The sequence below is a fragment of the Salvelinus sp. IW2-2015 genome, linkage group LG8, assembly GCF_002910315.2.
Source record: "Salvelinus sp. IW2-2015 linkage group LG8, ASM291031v2, whole genome shotgun sequence".
Lineage (NCBI taxonomy): Eukaryota > Metazoa > Chordata > Actinopteri > Salmoniformes > Salmonidae > Salvelinus > Salvelinus sp. IW2-2015.
The window spans coordinates 28,062,595-28,089,518 of record NC_036848.1 but is presented as its reverse complement, the minus strand read 5'-3'; the positions used below and the strand labels follow the sequence as shown (position 1 = coordinate 28,089,518).

Sequence of the window (26,924 nt, the reverse complement as noted above, 5' to 3'; positions counted from 1 at the left end):
CCTCTGTTGAGATAGCTCTCATTGACAGGGAAGTGGTGATGCCGTCATCCTGGCCTGACTGCAGGATGCTTTAGCTGTCGGGAACGTTATCCTGGGAAACAGCTGCTAGGTTAGCAGGCGGATTAGCATCCTGGGAAACAGCTGCCAGGTTAGCAGGCGGATTAGCATCCTGGGAAACAGCTGNTGCTAGGTTAGCAGGCGGATTAGCATCCTGGGAAACAGCTGCCAGGTTAGCAGGCGGATTAGCATCCTGGGAAACAGCTGCTAGGTTAGCAGGCGAATTAGCATCCTGGAAAACAGCTGCTAGGTTAGCAGGCGGATTAGCATCCTGGGAAACAGTTTCTAGGTTAGCAGGCGGATTAGCATCCTGGGAAACAGTTTCTAGGTTAGCAGGCGGATTAGCATCCTGGGAAACAGCTGCTAGGTTAGCAGGCGGATTAGCGTGGTTTGGCTTCCCCATATTACCGACAGCACAGAGACGAGAAGAGCTGGGAGAAGGAGAAAACATCACAGACTAGCCTACATACCAGCAGACCTTGATGAAGCATGTGTTTTCCTGGTTGTAAACACAAATTCACACACACACACTAGGTGAGCAACATCAAAATGTCCTATGTCAACTAAAGAGTCATTCCACTGGAACAAATATGTTTATTAATTAAATGATTCAATCAAATAACAATCACTGTGGGTCCTTGTATATTTAACCCTAACCCTTCAGATTTGGTCCAAACACTCTCTCATTCATTATCAATATATATATATATATGACATAGATAGATATTACATAAATACACAAAATATTAAATTAGGCAAATAGTTTGATCAGCAAATGTATCTATATATTCATCTATATATATATATATATGGTGTATTGAATATATTGAAGGAAATTAGAATATATATATACTCATTACAGAAACTCTGAACATTACCGCCCCCTAGATTACAACAATGTTCCAACATGTTATCAACCTTCCCCAATTCTCAATTTGCAGATATCTTTGCACTAAAATTAAAACAATTGCTGAGAATCGGGTACACATTTTACAATTGTAATCAAAATGGTTACCAACAGAAGACAGAAGAAACTCAATGAAATGTTATAGACTGGGTTCCCTTTCTGAAGGCACTAGAGTGCTATCCGGCTAGCAAAAAAACAAACAATCAGGGGGATTTACCGTACTGTAGGTTAAGCTTTGGATAAGAAAAGTCAAGCCCAACACAAACCAAGGAGGGACAAGGATTCGCCGGGCACAACACCTTCTAGACACAGATCACAAACTGAAGGGTAAAGCTGAAAGAATTGATGGCACAGGTAAACCATTTTCACCTGACTACTTTTTATCCATGTGTACTGAATGTACAGTAGACGACTCAGGATATTAACAGTCTCCATGCCGCATCCCAGAGTGACAGTGAACTATTAGAATCCTTACTCAGCTAAATAATCACGCGTTTGCACCGGTCTTATTTATGTAGTAGTGAGGAAAGTGGGCATCTCATCTATCTCTCTGTCTTCATTGATGCGCTCTCTCCCTTTCCTCTCTCTCTCCTCCGGGGAACAGGGGGGTTCAGAATAAACTCCTCATTGGCCCTGCAGTGTCAGTCTACCCACCTGGCCAGTGCCAAAAGATGTGATGGAGTGAAGGAGGAGATAGAGCGATAGAGGGGAGGAGAAGAGGCAGCCAAGCCGGGCTTTTGTTCTCAGATTAAAGTATCCTTCCTTACTAGACAGGCATGTCGGGAGACAGGAGAGAGAGAAACCTATTTCAGTTGGATGTGACAGACAGTCACAGACAGTCAGAGGATATGGAGGCGAGCTATAATAAGCAAGTTTTACAGGCAGCCCTGAGGACTAACCACATATTACAACACCTGCCATTAGAGATACTATCCACAATACATAGCCTACAACTTTCCCCCAATAGAGGGACATTTTCCAGCAGGTTGCAGCCATTTTCTGGTCTAAAATGCCTTATCAAGCAACAGAACAAGGTCATCATACGCCATTGCTGCAAGGTAAAGGAAGATTTCTTTAGTTGAGATGAGAGACACGCTATTTAACTAATTATGTACCGATTTTCCTGGCCAATTTGCAAAGCAATTAGCACTCGGCAGCAATTCTGAAACTGATTGGAGATTTTTAACTGAAAATGATGCCAACTGACAGAGAGATACAGTCCCTAGTGAAAGACTACAAACCCCTTGCACAGTCTTCACATTTTGCTGCCATAAAATGAAATAAAACAATTAATTAAATGTTTTTTTACTACTGATTTACACAACCTACTGCACATTTCCAAAGTCAAAGAAAATGACAGAAAATCGTCTGAATAAATAAAATATAAAACACAAAGATGTCTTGATTGCGTACATCTTCACACCGGAGAGTTAATCCTTTGTGTAATAACCTTTGGCAGCCATTACAGCTGTAAAACATTTGGAATAAGATTCTATCAACATCACACAACTCTTAGGGCAACATATATCCATTGTTTTTGTCAGCCTAGTCTCTTATTTTCAAGCCAATATAAGTCATGGCAGACTGGATCATTCAGGAACACTCAACACCTATTGGAAGGCCTTTCTGTTGTGTCTTTGGCATTAACATTTGTGCAATTGTCCCGCTGAAAAATAAAATGATCCCAGGGTTAGGTATTCAGAAGAACGAGGCAGGGTTTCCTCTAACTTTTTATCTGGGCTTTGCTCCTTTCATATTTATTTTCATCCTGACAAACTCCCCAGTCCCTGCCAGTGACAAGCATACCCATAACATGATGCTACATCTGTACAGTATATGCATAGAAATAAGAGGTTCAAATATTTATTTTAATGCTCCTCTCAGAGCATGTCGTGACATTCAGGTTCAGGATATGCTCAACACATCCCACTAAACACCCTGTGACAAACTAACTTAAGAACGACACACTTCTCATCTGTGCCTCTGACACTGATCCGTCATTAAAGTACATAGGACAACATTCTCTCCCATTCTTGTTCCGAAATACAGAAGGAATGGAAAATGTGTGTATGCCGGACTGGCTGTGGTCTATCTGTAGTCTAAAACAACGGTTGTGTTAAACATCTTTCCATCAAATATCCATTTTAGATACAAATAAATAATGAAAACATACAGTGCTTTCACACCCCTAGACTTTTCCACATTTTGTTGTGTTACAGCCTCAATTTAAAATGGATTACATTTAGATTTTGTGTCACTGACCTACACACAATACCCCATAATGTCAAATTAGAATGATGTTTTTACAAAAAAAAATACACTTGAATAAAAACTGAAAAACTGAAATGTCTCAAGTCAATAAGTATTCAACCCCTTTGTTATGGCAAACCTAAATAAGTCCAGGAGTAGAAATGTGCTTAACAAGTCACATAATAAGTTGCATGGACACATTCTGTGTGCAATAACAATATTGACATTGAACTTCCCTTTGAGCATGGTGAAGTTATTAATTACACTTTGGATGGTTCATCAATACACCCAGTCACTAGAAAGATACAGGCGTCCTTCCTAACCCTAACTCAGTTGCCGGGGAGGAAGGACACCGCTAGGGGATTTCACCATGAGGCCAATGGTGACTTTAAAACAGTTTAATGGCAGTGATACAACATTGTAGTTACTCCACAATACTAACCTAAATGACAGAGTGAAAAGAAGGAAGCCTGTGCAGATTAAAAATATTCTAAAACATGCATCCTGTTTGCAATAAGGCACTATCTTAAAACAGCAAAAAATGTGGCAAAGAAAAACTTTATGTCCTGAATACAAAGCATTATTATTAGGGCAAATCCAACTCATCACTGAGTACCATTTTTTTCAAGCATGGTGGTGGCTGCATCCTGTTATGGGTATGCTTGTCGTTGACAAGGAATAGGACGTTTATTTAGGGTAAAAATAAACAGAATAGAGCTAAGCACAGGCAAAATCCTAGAAGAAAACCTGGTTCAGTCTGCTTTTCAACAGACACTTGGAGACAAATTCACCTTTCAGGAGGACAATAACCTAAAACACAAGGCCAAATAATCACTGGAGTTGCGTAGTTACAGTTTTGATTTAAATCAGCGTTTACAATCTATGGCAAGACTTGAAAATGGCTGTCTAAACAACCAACTTGACAGAGCTTGAAGAACTTTTGAAAGAATAATGTGCAAATTTTGCACAATCCAGGTGTGCAAAGCTCTTAGAGACTTACCCAGAAAAACTCACAGCTGTAATCACTGCCAAAGGTGATTCTAACATGCCTTGATTCAGGGGTGTGAATACCCATGTAAAATTTGATTTCTGTATTTCATTTTCAATACATTTGCTAAAATTTCAGATGTTTTCATTATGGGGGTATTTTGTGTAGATGGGTGAGAAAACAAATCTATTTAATCCATTTTTGAATTCAGGCTGTAACACAACATAATGTGGAATAAGTCAAGGGGTATGAATACTTTCTGAAGGCACTGTAGCCGTGAGAATATACATTTCTGAACAAGATATTCTACTCAAACGAAATGCCGGATAATGTGATACTAATCATGATAAACCAAAGCTAGCGTAACATAAAATGATCGATGCCCCGACAAAACAGCTCAGTTGTAAATGTGAACTCAACTTGATATCGAAAAGTGAGGGGAAAAAATTGACTCTTTGGTGAATTAATGTTGTGCATGTGTGTGAGTCTGTCTAATTAACTAAAAACATGTGTATGTATTAAACATCTTACATGTTCTATTGAAAAACATTGAGTTACGTCAAATAAATATCTATTCAAAGTTACAAATTTGGCATGGCTTTCATTCTGAGAGTTCAACCCTCCCATGTATCATATCATGCCATCTAGTTCACAAATGAGCTCTATACAAACAGAGTTATGATTCACATATTCCTCATTTGACACCTCATCGTCACTTGTCCTTGTCACAGACCGAGTGGCCCCCGAGTGGCCCTTTTAGTTTCCAGGCACTGCCAGAATATAACCGGAGCGGCTCTTGGTGAAGTCTGGCTGCGATTGGTTGATCTTGGGCTCCACAATGACAGTGCATTTCCTGCCATTCATACTGCACTGAATGGGACTGGCGATATTCACCTGCAGCTTCCTCTTCTCACTGCAGAGAGGGAGAAAGAGAGATAAAAATAAAAATGTGTCAAATCAAATCGTATTGGTCCCATACACATGGTTAGCAGATGTTAATGCGAGTGTAGCGAAATGCTTGTGCTTCTAGTTTCGACAGTGCAGTAATATTTAACAGTACCAAGAATTAGAACAGGTCATGGTAGAAAAAGTTTTAGTTACTCAGCTCTGTGGTCCTGGAATTCTCTCCTGAACATTTGATGATCTAGTCTCGTTGGTGGAGTTTAAACACTTGGTCGATGTAAATATCATAAAAGAGTGTAATTGTCTTTAGGACAGCTGTTTTTTAGTCAAGACATTCTCGTGTTTTTTTATGTAATATGTAATTGTTGTACTGTATGTGTGTCCATAGTTTTGTTTAATGTTGTATTAGTGTATGGAAATTGTTTTGTTTGACACTTTGTTCCCCCTGCTGCTATTGGACCAGGTGTTTCTTGAAAAAGAGATTAAATAAAGTTGAAAAAATAAATAAGTAATCTAACAATTCCACAACAACTACCTAATACACACAAGTCTAAAGGGATGGAATAAGAATATGTACATATAAATATATAGACTGGCTAGGCCACTCCAGGACCTTGAGATGCTTCTTACGGAGCCACTCCTTAGTTGCCCTGGCTGTGTGTTTCGGGTCGTTGTCATGCTGGAAGACCCAGCCACGACCCATCTTCAATGCTCTTACTGAGGGAAGGAGGTTGTTGGCCAAGATCTCGCGATACATTGCCCCATCCATCCTCCCCTCAATACGATGCAGTCGTCCTGTCCCCTTTGCAGAAAAGCACCCCCAAAGAATGATGGTTCCACCTCCATGCTTCACGGTTGGGATGGTGTTATTGGGGTTGTACTCATCCTTCTTCTTCCTCCAAACACGGCGAATGGAGTTTAGACCAAAAAGCTCTATTTTTGTCTCATCAGACCACATGACCTTCTCCCATTCCTCCTCTGGATCATCCAGATGGTCATTGGCAAACTTCAGACAGGCTTGGACATGCGCTGGCTTGAGCAGGGGGACCTTGCGTGCGCTGCAGGATTTTAATCCATGACGGCGTAGTGTGTTACTAATGGTTTTCTTTGAGACTGTGGTCCCAGCTCTCTTCAGGTCATTGACCAGGTCCTGCCGTGTAGTTCTGGGCTGATCCCTCACCTTCCTCAWGATCATTGATGCCCCACGAGGTGAGATCTTGCATGGAGCCCCAGACCGAGGGTGATTGACCGTCATCTTGAACTTCTTCCATTTTCTAATAATTGCGCCAACAGTTGTTGCCTTCTCACCAAGCTGCTTGYCTATTGTCCTGTAGCCCATCCCAGCCTTGTGCAGGTCTACAATTTTATCCCTGATGTCCTTACACAGCTCTCTGGTCTTGGCCATTGTGGAGAGGTTGGAGTCTGTTTGATTGAGTGTGTGGACAGGTGTCTTTTATACAGGTAACGAGTTCAAACAGGTGCAGTTAATACAGGTAATGAGTGGAGAACAGGAGGGCTTCTTAAAGAAAAACTAACAGGTCTGTGAGAGCCGGAATTCTTACTGGTTGGTAGGTGATCAAATACTTATGTCATGCAATAAAATGCAAATTAATTACTTAAAAATCATACAATGTGATTTTCTGGATTTTTGTTTTAGATTCCGTCTCTCACAGTTGAAGTGTACCTATGATAAAAATGACAGACCTCTACATGTTTGTAAGCAGGAAAACCTGCAAAATCGGCAGTGTATTAAATACTTGTTCTCCCCACTGTACATATGAGATGAGTAATGTAAGATACAAGTCATGTAAGATTTCAAGTCTCTACGTAGGCAGCAGCCTCTCTGTGTTAGTGATTGCTGTTTAACAGTCTGATGACCTTGAGATAGAAGCTGTTTTTCAGTCTCTCGGTCCCAGCTTTGATGCACCTTGTTAAGCATGTATCGTACATACCTTACAGTTGGTACATCAATATTAACAGAGAGAGAGAAAGTATGGTGTATGATATGTAGTAAATGCTAAAGGGCTTTTTACACCAAAAACATTGATATGGTACACCTTCAATTGACTGTGCATCCTTCACTGTTGTGGATATGCATCGTCATAATATGGAAAAGACCTAAAGCAAACTTGATGCTAATGGGCATAGATATAGACTATAGAACATTGTAGCATATACCCCAGGAATGATCCACGTGCCTGTACTGTTGGTATGGCTCACCAGCCGATTGGCTTTTAGTGCTTGTCACATCTAGTTAGGGATTTTCTGTCTGAACGGCCATTTTGCACTATTCCCTCTTTAAGAGGATCAATGAGGCAAATCAAACATTTGTTGAGGGAGAAAAAGTTACTTGTGAGGGAGTCAGGGTGTGAGTGTCTGGGGGAAAAAAGTGTGTTATAAAGTGTGTGTTCTAAAGTGTGTTTAAGCGCATTCGGAAAGTATTCAGACCCCTTGACTTTTTCCACATGTTACGTTACAGCATTATTCTAAAATTGATTAAATTAATTTTTTTACTCATCAATCTACACACAATACCCCATAATGACAAAGTGTAAACATGTTTTTAGAAATGTTTGCAAATGTATTAAAAATAAGAATCTTATTTACATAAGCTTTCAGACCCTTTGCTATGAGACTCGAAATAGAGCTCAGGATTATCCTGTTTCCATTGATCATCCTTGAGACGTTTCTACAACTTGATTGGTGTCCACCTGGGGTAAATTCAATTGATTGGACATGATTTGGAAAGGCACTCACCTGTCTATATAAGGTCCCACAGTTTACAGTGCATGTCAGAGCAGAAACCAAGCCATTAGGTTGAAGGAATTGTCCATAGAGTTCCGAGACAGGATTGAGACAGGATTGTGTCGAGGCACAGGGAGGGTACCAAACAATTCTGCAGAATTGAAGGTCCCCAAGAACACAGTGGCCTCCATCATTCTTAAATGGAAGAAGTTTGGAACCACCAAGACTCTTCCTAGAGCTGGCCGCCCGGCCAAACTGAGCAATCGGTGGAGAAGGGCCTTGGTCATTGAGGTGACCAAGAACCCGGTGGTCTCTCTGACAGAGCTCCAGAGTTCCTCTGTGGAGATAGAACCTTCCAGAAGGACAACCATCTCTGCAGCACTCCACCAAGCAGGCCTTTATGGTAGAGTGGCCAGACGGAAGCCACCCCTCAGTAAGGCACATGACAGCCCACTTGGAGTTTGCCAAAAGCCACCTAAAGGACTCACAGACCATGAGAAACAAGATTCTCTGGTCTGATGAAACCAAGGTTGAACTCTTTGGCCTCAATGCCAAGCGTCACATCTGGAGGATACCTGGCACCATCCCTATGGTGAAGTATGGTGATGGCAGCATCATGCTGTGGGGATGTTTTCAGCGGCAGGGACTGGGAGACTAGTCAGGATCGAGGGAAAGATGAACAGAGCAATGTACAGAGAGATCCTTGATGAAAACGTGCTCCAGAGCACTCAGGACCTCAGACTGAGGCGAAGGTTCACCTTCCAACAACGACCCTAAACACACAGCCAAGACAACGCAGGAGTGGCTTAGGGACAAGTCTCTGACTGTCCTTGAGTGGCCCAGCCAGAGCCCGGATTTGAACCCGATCGAACAGCTCTGGAGAGACCTGAAAATAGCAGTGCAGCGACGCTCCCCCTCCAAACGGACAGCGCTTGAGAGGATCTGCAGAGAAGAACGGGAGAAACTCCCCAAATACAGGTGTGCTAAGCTTGTAGCATCATACCCAAGAAGACTCAAGGCTGTATTCGCTGCCAAAGGTGCTACAACAAAGTACTGAGTAAAGGGTCTGAATACTTATGTAAATGTGATATTTCTGTTTTTTTCTTATAAAAATGATGGGGTATTGTGTGTAGATTGATGAGGGGAAAAAACGATTCCATCTATTTTAGAATAAGCTGTAACGCAACAAAATGTGGAAAAAGTCAAGGGGTCTGAATACTTTCCGAATGCACTGTAGCTAGAGCTACCATGCTAGAGAGAGAACTACAGTTCATTAAAAGAGAGGGAGAGAAAAATGGTTGCCTCTCACCCTGACACCATTTCTCGCTAGGCACCGTTAACAACGGCCGCTCGCACCGTTTGTCAAAATACATAATTAATTAAAACACCCTTGGTGATTCGCGGAAACGCCCGGAGCCAAAGCATCCACTCAGCCAGTGGTATTAAATCCAGAGAAATTAATCAGCGTGACCTTGACACGTCTAGTTACGCAACAACGCCTCACAAGCAACAACAATCAACTCAAACTACCCATGCCAGACTTCTTCGTCTGCATTATACATTCATTACTGTAGCCCAGCGATGAGGGCTGCGGTGGTGCAGGGTCACCATGGCAACCACGTGAACCTTTCCATCTGTCATGGCCGCCCCTGACAGCCAATAGGACGGCAGCTCTGATAAATGTCTCTCGTCTGTCTGTCTGTCTCAGAGGATAGCATGGCAAGCATAGCCACGGGGCTGCTATCAGCTCACTTGAAGGACAAGCAGGGTTAAGCTTACAAATACACATAGTATGCACAGACAGACGTTGTGCATAGAATATACAGACAATGTATTGGACACCTTTATAAGTGGTAAATACTAAGAAACGCTTAAAAAATGTAATATCCCTTGTAAAATCCCTGGTCCTCGAAAATGCTGTGAAATTTATTTTTCATTTGTGTACGGTTACATGCACCGAATAATGCGATTATTGTGGAAAGTCAGATTAATAAAATAGTTTGATTAAAAAGTACATGATTTGCAAGAAGAATGATTTCCCTAATCATTCTGTTTACATGGACACATCTGAAATCAGTCTACCTGATGGCACTCTGATCAATGCAGGAAAACACCAATCAAAATAAACATTCTACCACAGCGAACATGTTATTTTTGGGAAGCATATTTGATCCTGAGTACGGACATAAAGTGTGAAAACTACTTCTAAGACGCATACACTCAGTTGTTCCGAACACACGTCACTCGGCTGGTGCTGGCACATGCACAGATCAAATACACCGCTGGACGCCGATTAAGGTGTGTACATGTCCTAATCATTCGAAAGACTGCTCAGAATGCCAGGTGTTTTAATCAGCGTATGCCTACTTCAATTTTGAGACAAGATTAAGATACATTTTGTAAATTTAGAGTAAATCGTTTAAATGACTATTGCATAATCTGCCTACTGACATAATCGGTTTAATACCGAATTATTAGTGTGCATGTAAACGTACTCAATCCAATATTGAGTGACCAGTCTTAGTCAAGCCATCTCCCCCAGGGAGAGACTCAGACACCACTGCCTCTACTCTCCTACTAGAAAATCTATTATTTCCTACTCTCTTTCGCAGTAACTGTGTATTTTCTTCGCTAGAGATCTTCTGCCCCCATCTACCCCAGCCTCTTCGAGGATAGAGAGGAGGAAGAGGAAGACAAGTAGGGAAATCGACATGGCAATCTATCTGCATCCAGGCAACACCATTGACTCATCCTTTTCAAGGTATTTTTTTCCGTCATGGAGCCAAGCTCTCCTGCCTCCTGCAAAATAGATGAGAAATTCCCATACTTAAGATATACAGGTAAAGTCACTCAGCAAAACCATCATGACTTGCAGAAGACTCTGGACTTGTGCTCAAGATAAGGTTATATATAGGTTACATTTAGACCTAAGAGACTTTAAAGTCTCTTTCGAAGTGCAATGCTTGCGAAGTATCTGTCAAACTAACGAACGACAGATCGGTTTTGTGGTAGTATGACGCAAATACTGGCAGATTATTGCAAATATGGGCAGCGCATGTGAATAGAGTGTTTGTGGCAGAGACAGACGGCGCAATGACGGGCCAGATGATCAACAAGAGCACAGGTTCTGTGCCAAGAGCATCACATGCCCACAGTGCACGCACGCACGCACGCACACCCGAGCCTGAGGGTTGGGTCTCCACAAGGTTCTGTTTATGTGGATGGGAGAGGGAGAAGAGCTCCCACTGTTGGTTTGTCAGATCTCTGCCCCTGCTTTCCTTAACAGCAGTTCTAAAATAAAAACCTGCCAGCCTGATCAATACTGAGATTGTGTGTGCGTGTGTGTATATATGTGGACAGGTGTTTCTGCCTGCTACTACTGTGTGAGGGGGAGGGGCTGAGGTTAGTAGATTGTAGAGGTGGACCAATGGTCCATTCATGTTTGATAGATAGCCAACTCCCCTCCCAAATTCAACACACGTCTTGCGGCCAAACTCCAATCCCGTCTTCCAGAACACAAGCAAACAAACCTCCCCCCCAAGGAGGCGAGAGAGGATGAGATAGGAGATGATATACAGAAGAAGGGGGAGGAGGAGAAGGAATAGATGAGAAAAGATTAAATAGAGAGAAATGCTCTATGGACCACTGGCTCCAGATAATTATACCTTCTCTAAGTTCCTTCTCAGACATGTCTCCTCCTGACTTTTCTGCCCCCAAAAAATCCAATGTAATTCATAGATCCAAGATGACGTAGCAGTCGGACGTGTATTTGTCTTGTCCCGTGTAAATAATCATTTCTCGTTTTTTTCCTGTATATATTTCGTATATATTTTAATCTCACTTTCCATCTACAGACTGAATATACTCTCCTGCAACCTGCCTCACCCAATGTGGTACAGATCTGCTATTTTTATACTTCAGAACTGAAACCCCCATCAGAAGCTAGACAGCTAACTAGCTACTAGCTAGTAGTCAGTTAGCCACTGCTAGCGGTCTTCACCGTTAACTCGGACACCAGCCAGCTTCAGCTCGGTCAATACCTGACAGTCTGTACAGAGTGAAATCAACCCAGAGCATATCGGACTGCTTTTTTTCTACCACATCTCCGGATTCCTACCGCAAGCTCTGGACCATTACACCGGATCATTGCAGCTAGCTAGCAATCCGAGTGAACACTCCCGGCTAACGCCTCTGTCTCAAAGCAAGCACCAGTTAGCCTTGAGCTAGCCTCGAGCTAAGCCCATCTCCCGGCTAGCCAAAGAGGTCTACCAGCTAATTCTTGGACTACAATACCTCTTTTGCCAATTGGCCTGAACCCTTTATTGCCGACACAGAGCCCCGCCAATCCATCACGACTGGTCTGCCGACATAATCGCCCGAGATGGTTTCAACAGGCCGGAGACCCATCTGCTGGCCCCGGGCCGCTAGCTTTCTGAATCGCCGTGTCTCCAGCTCGCCTCGTGTAGTAGCGACTACCAAACAGCTCCCTGACTTACCTATTGCTGTTCATTGAACCCTATGATCACTCGGCTACACATGCCTCTCCCTAATGTCAATATGCCTTGTATACTGCCATTTTTGTTAGTTATTATTGTTTTATTTCACTGTAGAGCCCACAGCCCTGCCCTAAATGCCTTAGATAGCTCTTTTGTCCCACCTGCCACACATGCGGAGACCTCACCTGGCTTAACTGGTGCCTCCAGAGACGCAACCGCTCTCATCGTCACTCAATGCCTAGGTTTACCTCCACTGTACTCACATCCTACCATACCCTTGTTTGTACATTATGCCCTGAATCTATTCTGCCACAGCCAGAAATCTGCTCCTTTTATTCTCTGTTCCCAACGCACTAGACGACCAGTTCTTATAGCCTTTAGCCGTACCCTGGTTAACCCAGGCCCTGAAGCCCCCAGGACCACACCTATTCCACAGGCGCTCTCATTTGTTGACTTCTGTAACCGTAAAAGCCTTGGTTTCATGCATGTTAACATTAAAAGCCTCCTCCCTAAGTTTGTTTTATTCTCTGCTTTAGCACACTCTGCCAACCCTGATGTCCTAGCCGTGTCTGAATCCTGGCTTAGGAAGGCCACCAAAAATTCAGACATTTCCATCCCCAACTACAACATTTTCCGACAAGATAGAACTGCCAAAGGGGGCGGAGTTGCAATCTACTGCAGAGATAGCCTGCAGAGTTCTGGCATACTATCCAGGTCTGTGCCCAAACAATTCGAGCTTCTACTTTTAAAAATCCACCTTTCCAGAAATAAGTCTCTCACCGTTGCCGCTTGTTATAGACCCCCCTCAGCCCACAGCTGTGCCCTGGACACCATATGTGAATTGATTGCCCACCATCTATCTTCAGAGATCGTACTGTTAGGTGATCTAAACTGGGATATGCTTAACACCCCGGCAGTCCTACAATCTAAGATAGATGCCCTCAATCTCAGACAAATTATCAAGGAACCTGCCAGGTACAACCCTAAATCTGTAACCATGGGCACCCTCATAGATATTATCCTGACCAACTTGCCCTCTGAATACACCTCTGCTGTCTTCAACCAGGATCTCAGCGATCACTGCCTCATTGCCTGCGTCCGTAATGGGTCCGTGGTCAAACGATCAACCCTCATCACTGTCAAACGCTACCTTAAACACTTCAGCGAGCAGGCCTTTCTAATCGACCTGGCCCAGGTATCCTGGAAGGATATTGACTTCAACCCGTCAGTAGAGGATGCCTGGTTGCTCTTTAAAAATGCTTTCCTCACCATCTTAAATAAGCATGCCCCATTAAAAAAATGTAGAACTAAGAAAAGATATAGCCCTTGGTTCAACCCAGACTTGACTGCCCCAGCACAAAAACATCCTGTGGCGTACTGCATTAGCATCGAATAGCCCCCGCGATATGCAACTTTTCAGGGAAGTCAGGAACCAATATACACAGTCAGTTAGGAAAGCTAAGGCTCGCTTTTTCAAACAGAAATTAAAACATAAAACGGACTATCCTACCGATCCTCGACTTCGGCGATGTAATTTACAAAATAGCCTCCAACACTCTACTCAGCAAATTGGATGTAGTCTATCACAGTGCCATCTGTTTTGTCACCAAAGCCCCATATACTACTCACCACTGCGACCTGTATGCTCACGTTGGCTGGCCCTCGCTACATATTCCTTGTCAAAACCACTGGCTCCAGGTCATCTATAAGTCTTAGCTAGGTAAAGCCCCACCTTATCTCAGCTCACTGGTCACCATAGCAACACCCACACATAGCACGTGCTCCAGTAGGTATATTTCACTGGTCATCCCCAAAGCCAACACCTACTTTGGCCGCCTTTCCTTCCAGTTCTTTGCTGCCAATGACTGGAACAAATTGCAAAAATCACTGAAGCTGGAAACATATCTCCCTCTCTAACTTTAAACATCAGCTATCAGAGCAGCTTACCGATCACTGTACCTGTACACAGCCCATCTGTAAATAGCACACCCAACTACCTCATTCCCATATTGTTATTTTTTTGCTCTTTTGCACCGCAGTATCTCTACTTGCACATCATCATCTGCACATCTATCACTCCAGTGTTAATGCTAAATTGTAATTAGTTCGCCTCTATGGCCTATTTATTGCCTTACCGCCCTAATCTTACTACATTTGCACACATTGTACATAGACTTTTCTATTGTGTTATTGACTGTACGTTTGTTTATGTGTAACTCTGTGTTGTTGTCGCACTGCTTTGCTTTATCTTGGCCAGGTCGCAGTTGTAAATGAGAACTTGTTCTCAAATTGTCTACCTGCTTAAATAAAGGTGAAATAAAAAAAAATAAAAAAAAATATTGAACCTGAAGACTAGACTGTAAACCACTTACAACACAACACCAGGAGGCAAAGAACCCCTCCTAAGTTAAAATCTGCTCTAATGCAGCAACAGCTGCCCTTCAAAACCACCCTAATCCCAGGTTATTAGTGACCAAATCATTACAGAAGCCGGCCTTCGCCTCCAATATTTATTAAGCTGTGAGAGTGCGGCAAATCCGCCTGCGGATATCTTCCTTTTTCCTCTCCTCCTCTCTGTCTCTTTCTCCTTTTTTTATGAAAAGAAGAGCTATATACTCTAACTGGGGAGATTACTAAGTAGGTCATCTTAAAATGTTGGGGAAAACGGCTTAGCAGCAAAAAGTCTATTGATCAAAGACATTCCCCGCTGAACTTAGAGAGGTGAGGAGGAAGAACAAAATCAATCTGAGAGGTTTAAAAAGAGGTTTAGATGAGGAAAGAGGGAGAGAGAAAGATAGAGAAAGAGGGAGAGAGAGAGGAGAGAGACATACACTCACAAACACAACAGCCACACAGGAGCCATGAAGTGCGGCTGCCAAGGAGAGCATTGATCACAGCCAAAAGCCTCCATAGTGTAGCCTAGCTCAGTGCCTAATGTACTGTAGCAGTGGAGAGAGGGGTGGGTCAAAAGAACGGGACAATAATACTAGAAGTCCCTTTCTTAGTTATAGAGATCCTGTAATGTATCTCTACACCATGTGTCATGATAGTGGAGGTTCTTCAAGCTGGTACAGAATTTTGTATATTTTTTATTTAACCTTTATTTAACTAGGCAAGTCAGTTAAGAACAAATTCTTATTTACAATGATGGCCTAGGAACAGTTGGTTAACTGCCTTGTTCAGGGGCAGAATGACCGATTTTCACCTTGTCAGCTAGAGGATTCGATCTAGCAGACTTTCGGTTACTGGCGTCTCCCTGTCAGGAATGCCATACCACGGTTGCCCTTAGTTTGAAGATGTAATCCGGAGACAGGTATTTTCTCCACCTCTTTAGCTACCGTACTCTAATTCCACTTCAAAGTGGAGTGCAACACTTATGCAGCTCCACTACAAAATAAAAAAAATTAAAAGACGCGGTCGACAGGATTACCAACACAGACTGACGAGCTCAAATAGTCAGAACCAATCTGAACTCATCTCTCGGCATGTCCAGCCCACTCATTATCTCAGCCAATCATGGCTAGTGGGAAGGTTGCTCACTTTTTCTGTGGCTTAACCAATAAGGCTCGTAATTTAACAATTGTATTCGTATTTAAAGATGGCATACAGGTTTCTTATTAAGGCACATGAAAGTTCACAATGGTCGAGAAGGTATTTCTACCCAAAAACGGATTTTGATAAAACTGCTCTCATGTGAAGTCGTGACTTGCGACATACGCCTAGTTTCCTTGTGCACAACATTTGAGAGAAATAAGCTTTTTTGAGTATGGAACATTTCTGGGATCTGTTATTTCAGCTCTTGAAACATAGGACCAGCACTTTACACATTGCGTTTATATTTTTGTACAGTGTAGAACAGGTGCTAATGACTTTGAACAGGATCTAATTACTGTTTCGCCCAGTGATGTTGTCCAGTCACTAAACCTCGAGTCTGAATCGACCCCGAAGTCCCCTATGGCTGAAGTCCGAGTCTCAGTGCTCGAGTCCTGGTCCAAGTGCTCAAGTCTGAGTCAATGGGTCCACATTAACTCAAAATAAAGTTATTTAACCAAACAGATATAGTGTGGTGGCAAGAGGAATTTAGTCAATAAATTGTTTGCTATCCCTTTGCTATCCCTATTCCAAGTAACACTGAAACATGCATGAGACCACCAGCTGTTCCAGACGACTGTGTGATCACGCTCTCCGTAGCCAATGTGAGTAAGACCTTTAAACAGGTCAACATTCACAAGGCCGCAGGGCCAGACGGATTACCAGGACGTGTACTCCGAGCATGCGCTGACCAACTGGCTAGTGTCTTCACTGACATTTTCAACCTGTCCCTGACTGAGTCTGTAATACCACCACGTTTCAAGCAGACCACCATAGTGTTCTTGGGCACAGGTACTAAAGGTAACCTGCCTAAATGACTACCGACCCGTAGCACTCACATCTGTAGCCATGAAGTGCTTTGAATGGCTGGTCATGGCTCACATCAACACCATTATCCCAGAAACGCTAGACCCACTCCAATTTTCATACCGCCCCAACAGATCCACAGATGATGCAATCTCTATTGCACTCCACACTGTCCTTTCCCACCTGGACAAAAGGAACACCTATGTGAGAATGCTATCCATCGACTACAGCTCAACGTTCAACACCATAGTGCCCTCAAAGCTCATCACTAAGGTAAGGATCCTGGGACTAAACACCTCCCTCTGCAACTGGATCCTGGACTTCCTGATGGGCCATCCCCAGGTGGTAAGGGTAGGTAACAACACATCCGCTACACTGATCCTCAAAACGGGGGCCCCTCAGGGGTGCATGCTCAGTCCCCTCCGGTACTCCCTGTTCACTCATGACTGCATGGCCAGGCACAACTCCAACACCATCATTAAGTTTGCTGATGACACAACAGTGGTAGGCCTGATCACTGACAACGACGAGACAGCCTATAGGGAGGAGGTCAGAGACCTGGCCGTGTGGTGCCAGGACAACAACCTCTCCCTCCACGTGATCAAGACAAAGGAGATGATCGTGGACTACAGGAAAAGGAGGACCGAGCATTCCCCATTCTCATCGACGGGGCTGCAGTGGAGCAGGTTGAGAGCTTCAAGTTCCTTGGTGTCCACATCACCAACAAACTATCATGGTCTAAACACACCAAGACAGTCGTGAAGAGGGTAGAGGTCGACCGATTAATCGGAATGGCCAATTAATTAGGGCCGATTTCAAGTTTTCATACCAATCGGAAATCTGTATTTTTGGACACCGATTTAACTAGGCAAGTCAGTTTAAAACACATTCTTATTTTCAATGACGGCCTAGGAACGGTGGGTTAACTGCCTCGTTCAGGGGCAGAACAACAGATTTTCACCTTGTCAGCTCGGGGGTGTCACATTCCTGACCTTATTTCCTTTATTTTGTCTTTGTTTAGTATGGTCAGGACGTGAGCTGGGTGGGCATTCTATGTTATGTGTTTATATGTTTAGGTTCATTGTTAATTAGCCTGATATGGTTCTCAATCAGGGGCAGGTGTTTTACGTTTCCTCTGATTGAGAACCATATTAAGGTAGGCTGTTCACACCGTTTGTTTGTGGGTGATTGTTCCTGTGTCAGTGTTTGTGCCACACGGGACTGTTTCGTTTGTGAGTTTGTTCCTGTTCGTGCGTTCTTCGTTGTCTGTAAATTCTCATGTTCAGGTCTGTTTTGTAGTTTGTTAAGAGTTTTTTCGTGTTGGTCTTTCTTTAAATAAATCATTATGTCTTCATACCTCGCTGCATATTGGTCCGATCCTTGCTCCTCCTCAGACGAGGAGGAGAACGAACGTTACAGGGGGATTCAATCTTGCAACCTTACGGTTAACTAGTCCAACGCACTAACCACCTGCCTCTCATTGCACTCCACGAGGAGACTGCCTGTTACGTGAATGCAGTAAGCCAAGGTAAGTTGCTAGCTAGCATTAAACTTATCTTATAAAAAACAATCAATCAATCATAATCACTAGTTAACTACACATGGTTGATTATATTACTAGTTTATCTAGCGTGTCCTGAGTTGCATATAATCGATGCGGTGCGTATCATTGCTCCAATGTGTACCTAACCATGAACATCAATGCCTTTCTTAAAATCAATACACAGAAGTATATATTTTTAAACCTGCATATTTAGCTAAAAGAAATCCAGGTTAGCAGGCAATATTAACCAGGTGAAATTGTGTCACTTCTCTTGCGTTCATTGCACGCAGAGTCAGTGTATATGCAACAGTTTGGGCCGCCTAATTTGCCAGAATTTTACATAATTATGACATAACATTGAAGGTTGTGCAATGTAACAGGAATATTTAGACTAATGGATGCCACCCCTTAGATAAAATACGGAACAGTTCCATATTTCACTGAAAGAATAAACGTCTTGTTTTCGAGATGATAGTTTCTGGATTCGACCATATTAATGACCTAAGGCTCGTATTTCTGTGTGTTATTATGTTATAACTAAGTCTATGATTTGATAGAGCAGTCTGACTGAGCGGTGGTAGGCAGCAGCAGGCTCATAAGCATTCATTCAAACAGCACTTTCGTGCGTTTTGCCAGCAGCTCTTCGTTGTGCGTCAAGCATTGCGCTGTTTATGACTTCAAGCCTATCAACTCCCGAGATTAGGCTTGTGTAACCGATGTGAAATGGCTAGCTAGTTAGCGGGGTGCGCGCTAATAGCGTTTCAAACRTCACTCGCTCTGAGACTTGGAGTRGTTRTTCCCCYTGCTYTGCATGGSTAACGATGCTTYGAGGGTGGCTGTTGTCRTTGTGTTCCTGGTTCRAKCCCRGGGAGGAGCGAGGAGAGGGACGGAAGCTATACTGTTACACTGGCAATACTAAAGTGCCTATAAGAACATCCAATAGTCAAAGGTTAATGAAATACAAATGGTATAGAGAGAAATAGTCCTAGAATTCCTCGAATAACTACAACCTAAAACTTCTTACCTGGGAATATTGAAGACTCATGTTAAAAGGAAACACCAGCTTTCATATGTTCTCATGTTCTGAGCAAGGAACTTAAACGTTAGTTTTTTTACATGACACTTTTACTTTCTTCTCCAACACTTTGTTTTTGCATTATTTAAACCAAATTGAACATGTTTCATTATTTATTTGAGGCTAAATTGATTTTATTGATGTATTATATTAAGTTAAAATAAGTGTTCATTCAGTATTGTTGTAATTGTCATTATTACAAATAAAATAGGCAGATTAACCGGTATCGGCTTTTCTTGGTCCTCCAATAATCGGTATCGAAAAATCATAATCGGTCGACCTCTAGAAGAGGGCACAACAAAGCCTATTCCCCCTCTGGAGACTGAAAAGATTTGGCATGGGTCCTCAGATCCTCAAAAAGTTCTACAGCTGCACCACCGAGATCATCCTGACTGGTTGCATCACTGCCTGGTATGGCAACTGCTAGGACTCCGACCACAAGGCACTACAAAGGGTAGTGTGTACGGCCCAGTACATCACTGGGGCCAAGCTTCCTGCCATCCAGGACCTCTATACCAGACGATGTCAGAGGAAGGCCCTAAAAATTGGAAAAGACTCGAGCCGGTACCGGAGCACCAAGTCTAGATCCAAAATACTTCTTAACAGCTTCTACCCCCAAGCCATAACACTCCTGAACAGCTAATTAAATGGCTACCCAGACTATTTGCATCCCCCCCCCCCCCCCCCCCCCATACTTTTACGCTGTTGCTACTCTGWTYATYATMTATGCATAGTCACTTTAACTCTACCTACATGTACATATTACCTCAATTACCTCGACTAACCGGTGCCCCCGCACTTTGACCCTGTACCGGTACCCCCTGCATATAGCCTCGCTATTGTTATTTTACTGCTGGTCTTGAATTATTTGTTACTTTTTTTGAATTTATATATTTTTTAAAATGTTTTACTTATCTATGTTTTACTAAACAGTTATTTTTCTTAAAACTGCGTTATTGGTTAAGGGCTTGTAAGTAAGCATTTCACTGTAAGGTCTACACTCGTTGTATTCGGCGCATGTGACAAATAACATTTGATTTGTCCTGCTGGACCTAAGTATTCAAACATTTATTTTAGAAGAAAAAGGGAACTATAAAAAAAGGAAAGAGAAAAAAAAGGGTGCCAACTGTATATTATGTGCTTAGGAGTATATGGTATGAATCATAAGAGCACGATAATTGAACAGGAGTGACTAAATGTACTAACAATACACCTCCATAGGACTTCCTCTAGGGTTAGATGGTATCCAGATTTTCATCCCGTTCCTGTACCTTATGGTGTTACCGGCAGTGCGCACACATTTTTGGTCGCTACAAACCAAATGTAGGCAGCAGGGATCTTGATCACGGAGGGGATTGATTGTCTCCGCTGTAACCAAGTAGGTTGATCTAGTAAGGTAGCCGAGTAGCTAGCAGGTTAGCGAACCAAATGCATAGCTGGAGCCCTGAGCTGGAGATAACCATCTAAGGAGGTGCCAAATAAATGAACTTATAGTTATTTTTCAGCAGTGTAGCACGCACTCCCACAGCACCCACGAGGCGGGTTCCCCAACCCCCCACATAATACAATTTTAAAAGAAATGGTATTGAAAATCATTCTGTTGCTATTTCTAAATACCCTGGTATACCATATATCAACATGCGTACCGATAGGATTGATAATGTGAGTGTGAACAGAACACGTGTAGCGGCCACAGGTTTAACGCATAGTAATGTGAGCCCAACTCTACTTCTATAAGGGTAAAGAGACTATTACTACCAAGGGTAAACTATTATTACCTCCCTGTGCTGTGATCTGTGTTGTGATCCTCTCTTTGAAGGATCATAGGGTCAGTGATGGTGATGTGTGCCAGTGGTGGACAAAGCAAGGGAGCACTTTCCCCGAGGGACCATTGATAGTAGTACACAGATGGCTGAGTCTTAACACTGCTGGAGCCACAATGGCTTCACAGCAGGAGGCTCCTTCAGTCTTTAACAATCACGCTTGGCTCTTCCCTCCTCCAGTTCCTTTTCTCTCCATTCTGTTCAATAGGCCGATCATGACACTCATAGCCGACCGTGTCTGCTAGTCAACGAACCAGCACCCCTGGTCTCTCTCTTGTCTTCTGAAGCAGCCAGTATAATCACAAGGGTGGTTGGACTTGGCTAAAGGACCATTACGGAAATCAATAGGTTGTTGAGGATGAGCCAAGCGGAGGGAAGGAAAAGCAGCGGTCTAAGGCACTGCATCTTAGCGCTAGAGGCGTCACTACAGACCCTGGTTCGATTACAGGCTGTATCACAACCGGCCGTGATTGGTAGTTCCATAGAGCGGCGCACAATTGGCCCAGCGTCGTCCAAGTCTAGGACCGAAAGGCTCCTCAACAGCTTCTACCCCCAAGCCATTTGACTGCTGAACAATTCATAAAGATCGCAACCGGACAATTTACATTGACCCCCCCCCCCTCTTGTACACCGCTGCTACTCACTGTTTGTTTGTTTATCTACGCATAGTCACTTCGCCCCACCTACATGTACAGATTACCTCAACTAGCCTGTACCCCCGCACACTGACTGGGTACCGGTGTCCCCTGTATATAGCCTCGTTATTCTTATTGTGTTACTTTTTATTATAACTTTTTTTATTTTAGCCTACTTGGTAAATATTTTCTTCTTCTTGAACTGCACTGTTGGTTAAGGGCTCGTAAGTCAGCATTTCACATTAAAGTCTACACTTGTTGTATTCAGCGCATGTGACACAAAGTTTGATTTGACTTGATTTCATTTGGCCGGGGTAGGCCGTCATTGTAAATAAGAATTTGTTCTTAACTGACTTGACTAGTTAAATAAAGGTTATTCATTACACATGGGGCGACTGCTCACTTTTAAAGACACATACAGTAGCTCATACTTTGTCACCCCATCAAATCAATACGTCAATGACGAGTCCATTCATTCCAGTTTATCGATGCTTCACGGGTTCGAGAGACATTGGGCTAGGGGACTAGGTTGTATTGAACCAAGATAATAATGTTGATCAGGCCCAAGCTGGAGATGACAGGAGAAAAAACAAAATGGGGAAAAGAGAGGGATGAGAGAGAGAGGGGTGATGGAGGTGAAGAGTGGAGTATGAGGAAAACAAGTGGAGGGTCAGGGTCAAGCAGGGGGCTACATCTTGGTATACTCTACAGGGATACAGAGAGAGAGAGAGTAGGTGGCTCGCATTATGACCAGTGAGAGCAGCAAGATAGCACAATAAGTAACAGGCTCTGTGTCGGGGTAGGTGGAAAGGCTGGAGGTATGCTCGCATTATGACCAGTGAGAGCAGCAAGATAGCACAATAAGTAACAGGCTCTGTGTCGGGGTAGGTGGAAAGGCTGGAGGTATGGAAGGGAGGTCAGGGGAGGGGATGTCTTGGGCTGCAGCACTGCTCTATGTGCATGGCAGAGGCCTCATTACCTGTACCTCACTGTATCTCCCAGGGGTTGGTTGGCAGGCGGGCAGGCAGGGATGCAGGGATCGACACAGAGGGAAACTAGGTCAGATTCAGCTCTCACACACTCAGTCTAAACCCCTCCTCTTCCATCACTCCACCAACCAGGCCGCAGGGTAAGGAAATAAACCAAACAGAGCAGGACTCTCTACTGTCTAGCTTAAACAGTGTGTGTGTGTGTGTGTGTGTGTGTGTGTTAATCTAGAAAATAATTGAGTGTATATGTATAGGTGAGCATGTGTGTTTGGGGACTGTAGTCAAATGTAAGAGTTTGTGACAATATACACACACACACGTGCATTGGGGAATTACATGTTGCATAACTTTTACGCAGGAGGAGCAAAAACAATCTTTGCATATGTTTTTGGATGGCAAATGAGCGTTTGTATGGATGACTGGAATTGGTGCTCTGCATAGTTTTACATGACAGGAATACTATCCAATCCATAGTGTATAATGATGGAGACGGATTCATTCACGGCTAAAACAAGATGAGCTTTAAAAATACTCTCCACCCCCTTGTTTCTCCTTTCCCTCTCCTTTCCTACAGCTTCTGTTTACCTCTCTCGCAGAGTTTTTCTGCCTCTCTCCATCTCTCTCCCTCCATCTCCCACCCTCTCTCTCTCTCCCCAGAGGAGATTAGTCGTTAGTATTCTCATGCAGCAGTGTTATTATTGGACTAAATATCAGACAAACATGGATTGGCTGGTCGCTATGGCAACTGCATCTGCAGCACCGCACAGGGACGGAGGGAGAGGAGGAGGAAGGAAAGAGGAGAAAAGGGGAGGGTCGGAGTGAGAGCTGAAAAACAAGGGGGGGGGGGCTGGAGAGGAAGAGTGTTAGAGGGAGGGGGAAGTGAGAGGGAGGGATATAGAGGAGAAGATGAGATGGGAGGGGAGAATGACTTCCTCAAGTCTGAAATATTGGATTCAGCATAAAAGGTGACCTTGATGGCATAGGGAGAGAAAAGCACCAGCTAGCAGCACACACACACCGCCTCTGTCTCTCTGTTTTAGTGTCTTTAATGATGATGCCATCTCCAATTATACGGGAAAGTGCAGTACGGCACATTTGTTCATGCAGAGCAGCACTTTGAATTTGAATATTCCTCACGCTTCCCTTGTACTGTAACACAAACTTAATGGATCGTCTTTCTCCGGGAAAGGAAAACAGATCCCGACTTATCTTCTCGCGGATTCCTCTATTTAAAGCTTCAAAATCTAAAAATCGGTTTCGCAGAATAAAAAAAGGGACAATAATAATGAATAAATATTTATTGCATTTCTATAACGCTGTTCATAAGAATCTCAAAAAAGGGCTTGAAAAGCAAAAAGCAATTCTTTAGAAAACGATTTCAAATGTTGATGTACCGTCATTGACAGAGAGGTTGCATACTGGAGTTAAATAGAAGAGGACAGAACCCTGATATCATGGGGTCAGACAATGAGGAGGACAGCCCAATGCACAATGGGAGCAGAGGATGTATCAGAGCAAAATTGGGGATCTGCCACATAGCTGAGAAGCAACACATAATATAATAATTTCGCAGAAGCTTTCATCCAAAGCGACTTACAGTCATGCGTGCATCTCTTTCTCTCTCTGTCTCTGTCTCTCTCAACTGATCACGTAACCCTGCTGCCCTGCCAAATCTGGGCCAACCTCCAGTCTGTGCTACACATAACAAGGAAGTGACACGGCAGAGAGGGAGCGAGAGAACAAAGGAAGAGAAAACATGAATGAAGAAGAGGTGAGGTAGGTAAAGTCCACAAACTGGTGTCCACAAACGGTCATAAGAGAGTGATGCCTTCCTTCTCATTATCGGGTTAAGCTGAGCCCAGATTAACATCACACACATCATGTGCTTTTTGGCTCTACATAACGGTCTCTCCCTCCATCGCCCGTGTCAATACTGTCTGGACTTTCAGTAGTCACTGTGGACAACAGCAAGACAAGCTGCCACAGAAAGCCATTTTCTGAGATCCCAGTAGATCAAACACAGCGTTACACAACAACCTAGAACACTTACACAACTCACAGTAGAATGTTCTCATTCGATTGGTTTCCCCTGAAGCGCTATTTATAGTTTAGAAAGGGCAACAAAGAGAAAAGTTCCCATGTACTGTAAGTAGGGTTAAAATAGATTTGAAATGGATACTGAGTTTGTGCATCGCGGCTTTTTCGCTGAGTTACTCAGTTACCTTCACAGTTATAATTCCAGAGAGAAATTAAGTCTCCGCTGAATAACTAACACGGAGGCTATTTTTATGACGGGTGTGAACCAAGGGGTATGTGTTGGATCCAGTGAGAAATAATTATCAGGTAACATTAAGCTGAATATTATGTAAATGTAATACTTTCTTCAGAAAGAGATGCTTTTCAGCGGCAGGGAATGGGACACTGGTAAGGATAGAGGATATAATAAATGGAGCCAAATACAGGCAAGTCCTTGATGAGAACCTGCTTCAGAGTGCAAACAACCTTAGACTGGGGCGTAGATTTACGTTGTGAATACTTACGTAAATTATTTATTTCTGTATTTCATTTTTTAATAAATTTGCTTAAAAAAATAGTTTAAAAAAACATGTTTTCAGTTTGTCATTATGGGATATTGTTTGTAGATTCAAACTGTAACAACATGTGGAATAAGTTAAGGGATATGAATATTTCTGATGACACTGTACAGTGCATACAGAAAGTGTTCAGACCCCTTCTCCTTTTCCACATTTTGTTACGTTACAGCCTTATTCTAAAATGCATTAAATAGTTCCCCCTCCTCATCAATCTACACGCAATACCCTATAATGACAAAGCAAAAACAGGATTTTTTTTCTGAAGAACACAGTGGCTTCCATCATTCTTAAATGGAAGAAGTTTGGAACCACCAAGACACTTCCTAGAGCTGGCCGCCTGGCCAAACTGAGCAATCGAGGGAGAAGAGCCTTGATTAGGGAGCTGACCAAGAACCCGATGGTCACTCTGACAGAGCTCCAGAGTTCCTCTGTGGAGATGGGAGAACCTTCCAGAAGTACAACCATCTTTGCAGCACTCCACCAATCAGGCCTTTATGGTTGTTTGGCCAGATGGAAGCCACTCCTCAGTAAAAGGCACATGACAGCCTGCTTGGTGTTTACCAAAAGGCACCTAAAGGACTCTCAGACCATGAGAAACAAGATTCTCTGGTCTGATGAAACCAAAATGTAACTCTTTGGCCTGAATGCCAAGCGTCACGTCTGGAGGAAACCTGGCACCATCCCTACGGTGAAGCATGGTGGTGGCAGCATCATGCTGTGGGGATGTTTTTCAGCGGCAGGGACGGGGAGACTAGTCAGGATTGAGAGAAAGATTAACAGAGCAAAGTACAGAGAGATCCTTGATGAAAAGGGCTCGGGACCTGCTCGGGACCTGCTCAAAAGCGCTCGGGACCTCAGACTGGGGGCGAAGGTTCACCTTCCAAAAGGACAACGACCCTAATTCGACTAATGAGTTACTGATCAAGAATGATATATCTGTGTTTGTGTGTGTGTGCTCGTGCACGACTGTGCTATCCACATCTGTGTGTGTGAGAACATGTGTGTGTGTGTGTGTGACAGATGTAGAGTGTCTCTCCCCCCTCTGTCCCAGGAGTGAAGAGTGTGTGGTGTGGTGTGCTGCAGTAGCAGTGGCTGCCTGGTGCGAGCTGCGTGGGCTGCACGTCAATACAGCAGAGGTCTGGGCTAAATATAGACTAGAGCCCATGCAAGCTTTCACAGTGGAGCAGCACATCTCCTTAAATATTGCATCTCTCCTCTTCTGAGATGGAGAGAGAGGAGAGGGAGGGGGCAGGATAGATGGGGGGGCAGAGGGGTGGGGGGAAGGAGAATGACAGAGATTGGTGGGGACAGAGAAAGAAAGAGGAAGAACAAGAGAGAGAGAGAGAGAAAAAGACAGAGCTGGAGAGTGGGGAAGAGAAACAGATATAGGGAAAGAGGTGGGAGGAAGAGATAGAGGGTGCAAAGAGAGAGAGGGAGTTACAAAGAAGAGGGATGACAATAGGGGAATGACAAAAAAGGGAAAAAAGGTTGAGAGAGAAGAAGGAGAAGAGTGAGGGAGGA

At 43.4% G+C, this 26,924-nt stretch overlaps 1 protein-coding gene across 1 annotated transcript in view; it reads right to left on the bottom strand.

The window, feature by feature from the left end:
- Window positions 1–631: 631 nt before the first annotated feature.
- LOC111967672 (unconventional myosin-Id-like) overlaps window positions 632–26,924 on the bottom strand; it is a 121,475-nt gene continuing 95,182 nt past the window's right edge. Inside the window, 1 exon segment of the mRNA XM_023992906.2 lies at window positions 632–5,115. Coding sequence (XP_023848674.1) covers window positions 4,959–5,115 — 157 coding nt within the window. The 3' untranslated portion in view covers window positions 632–4,958.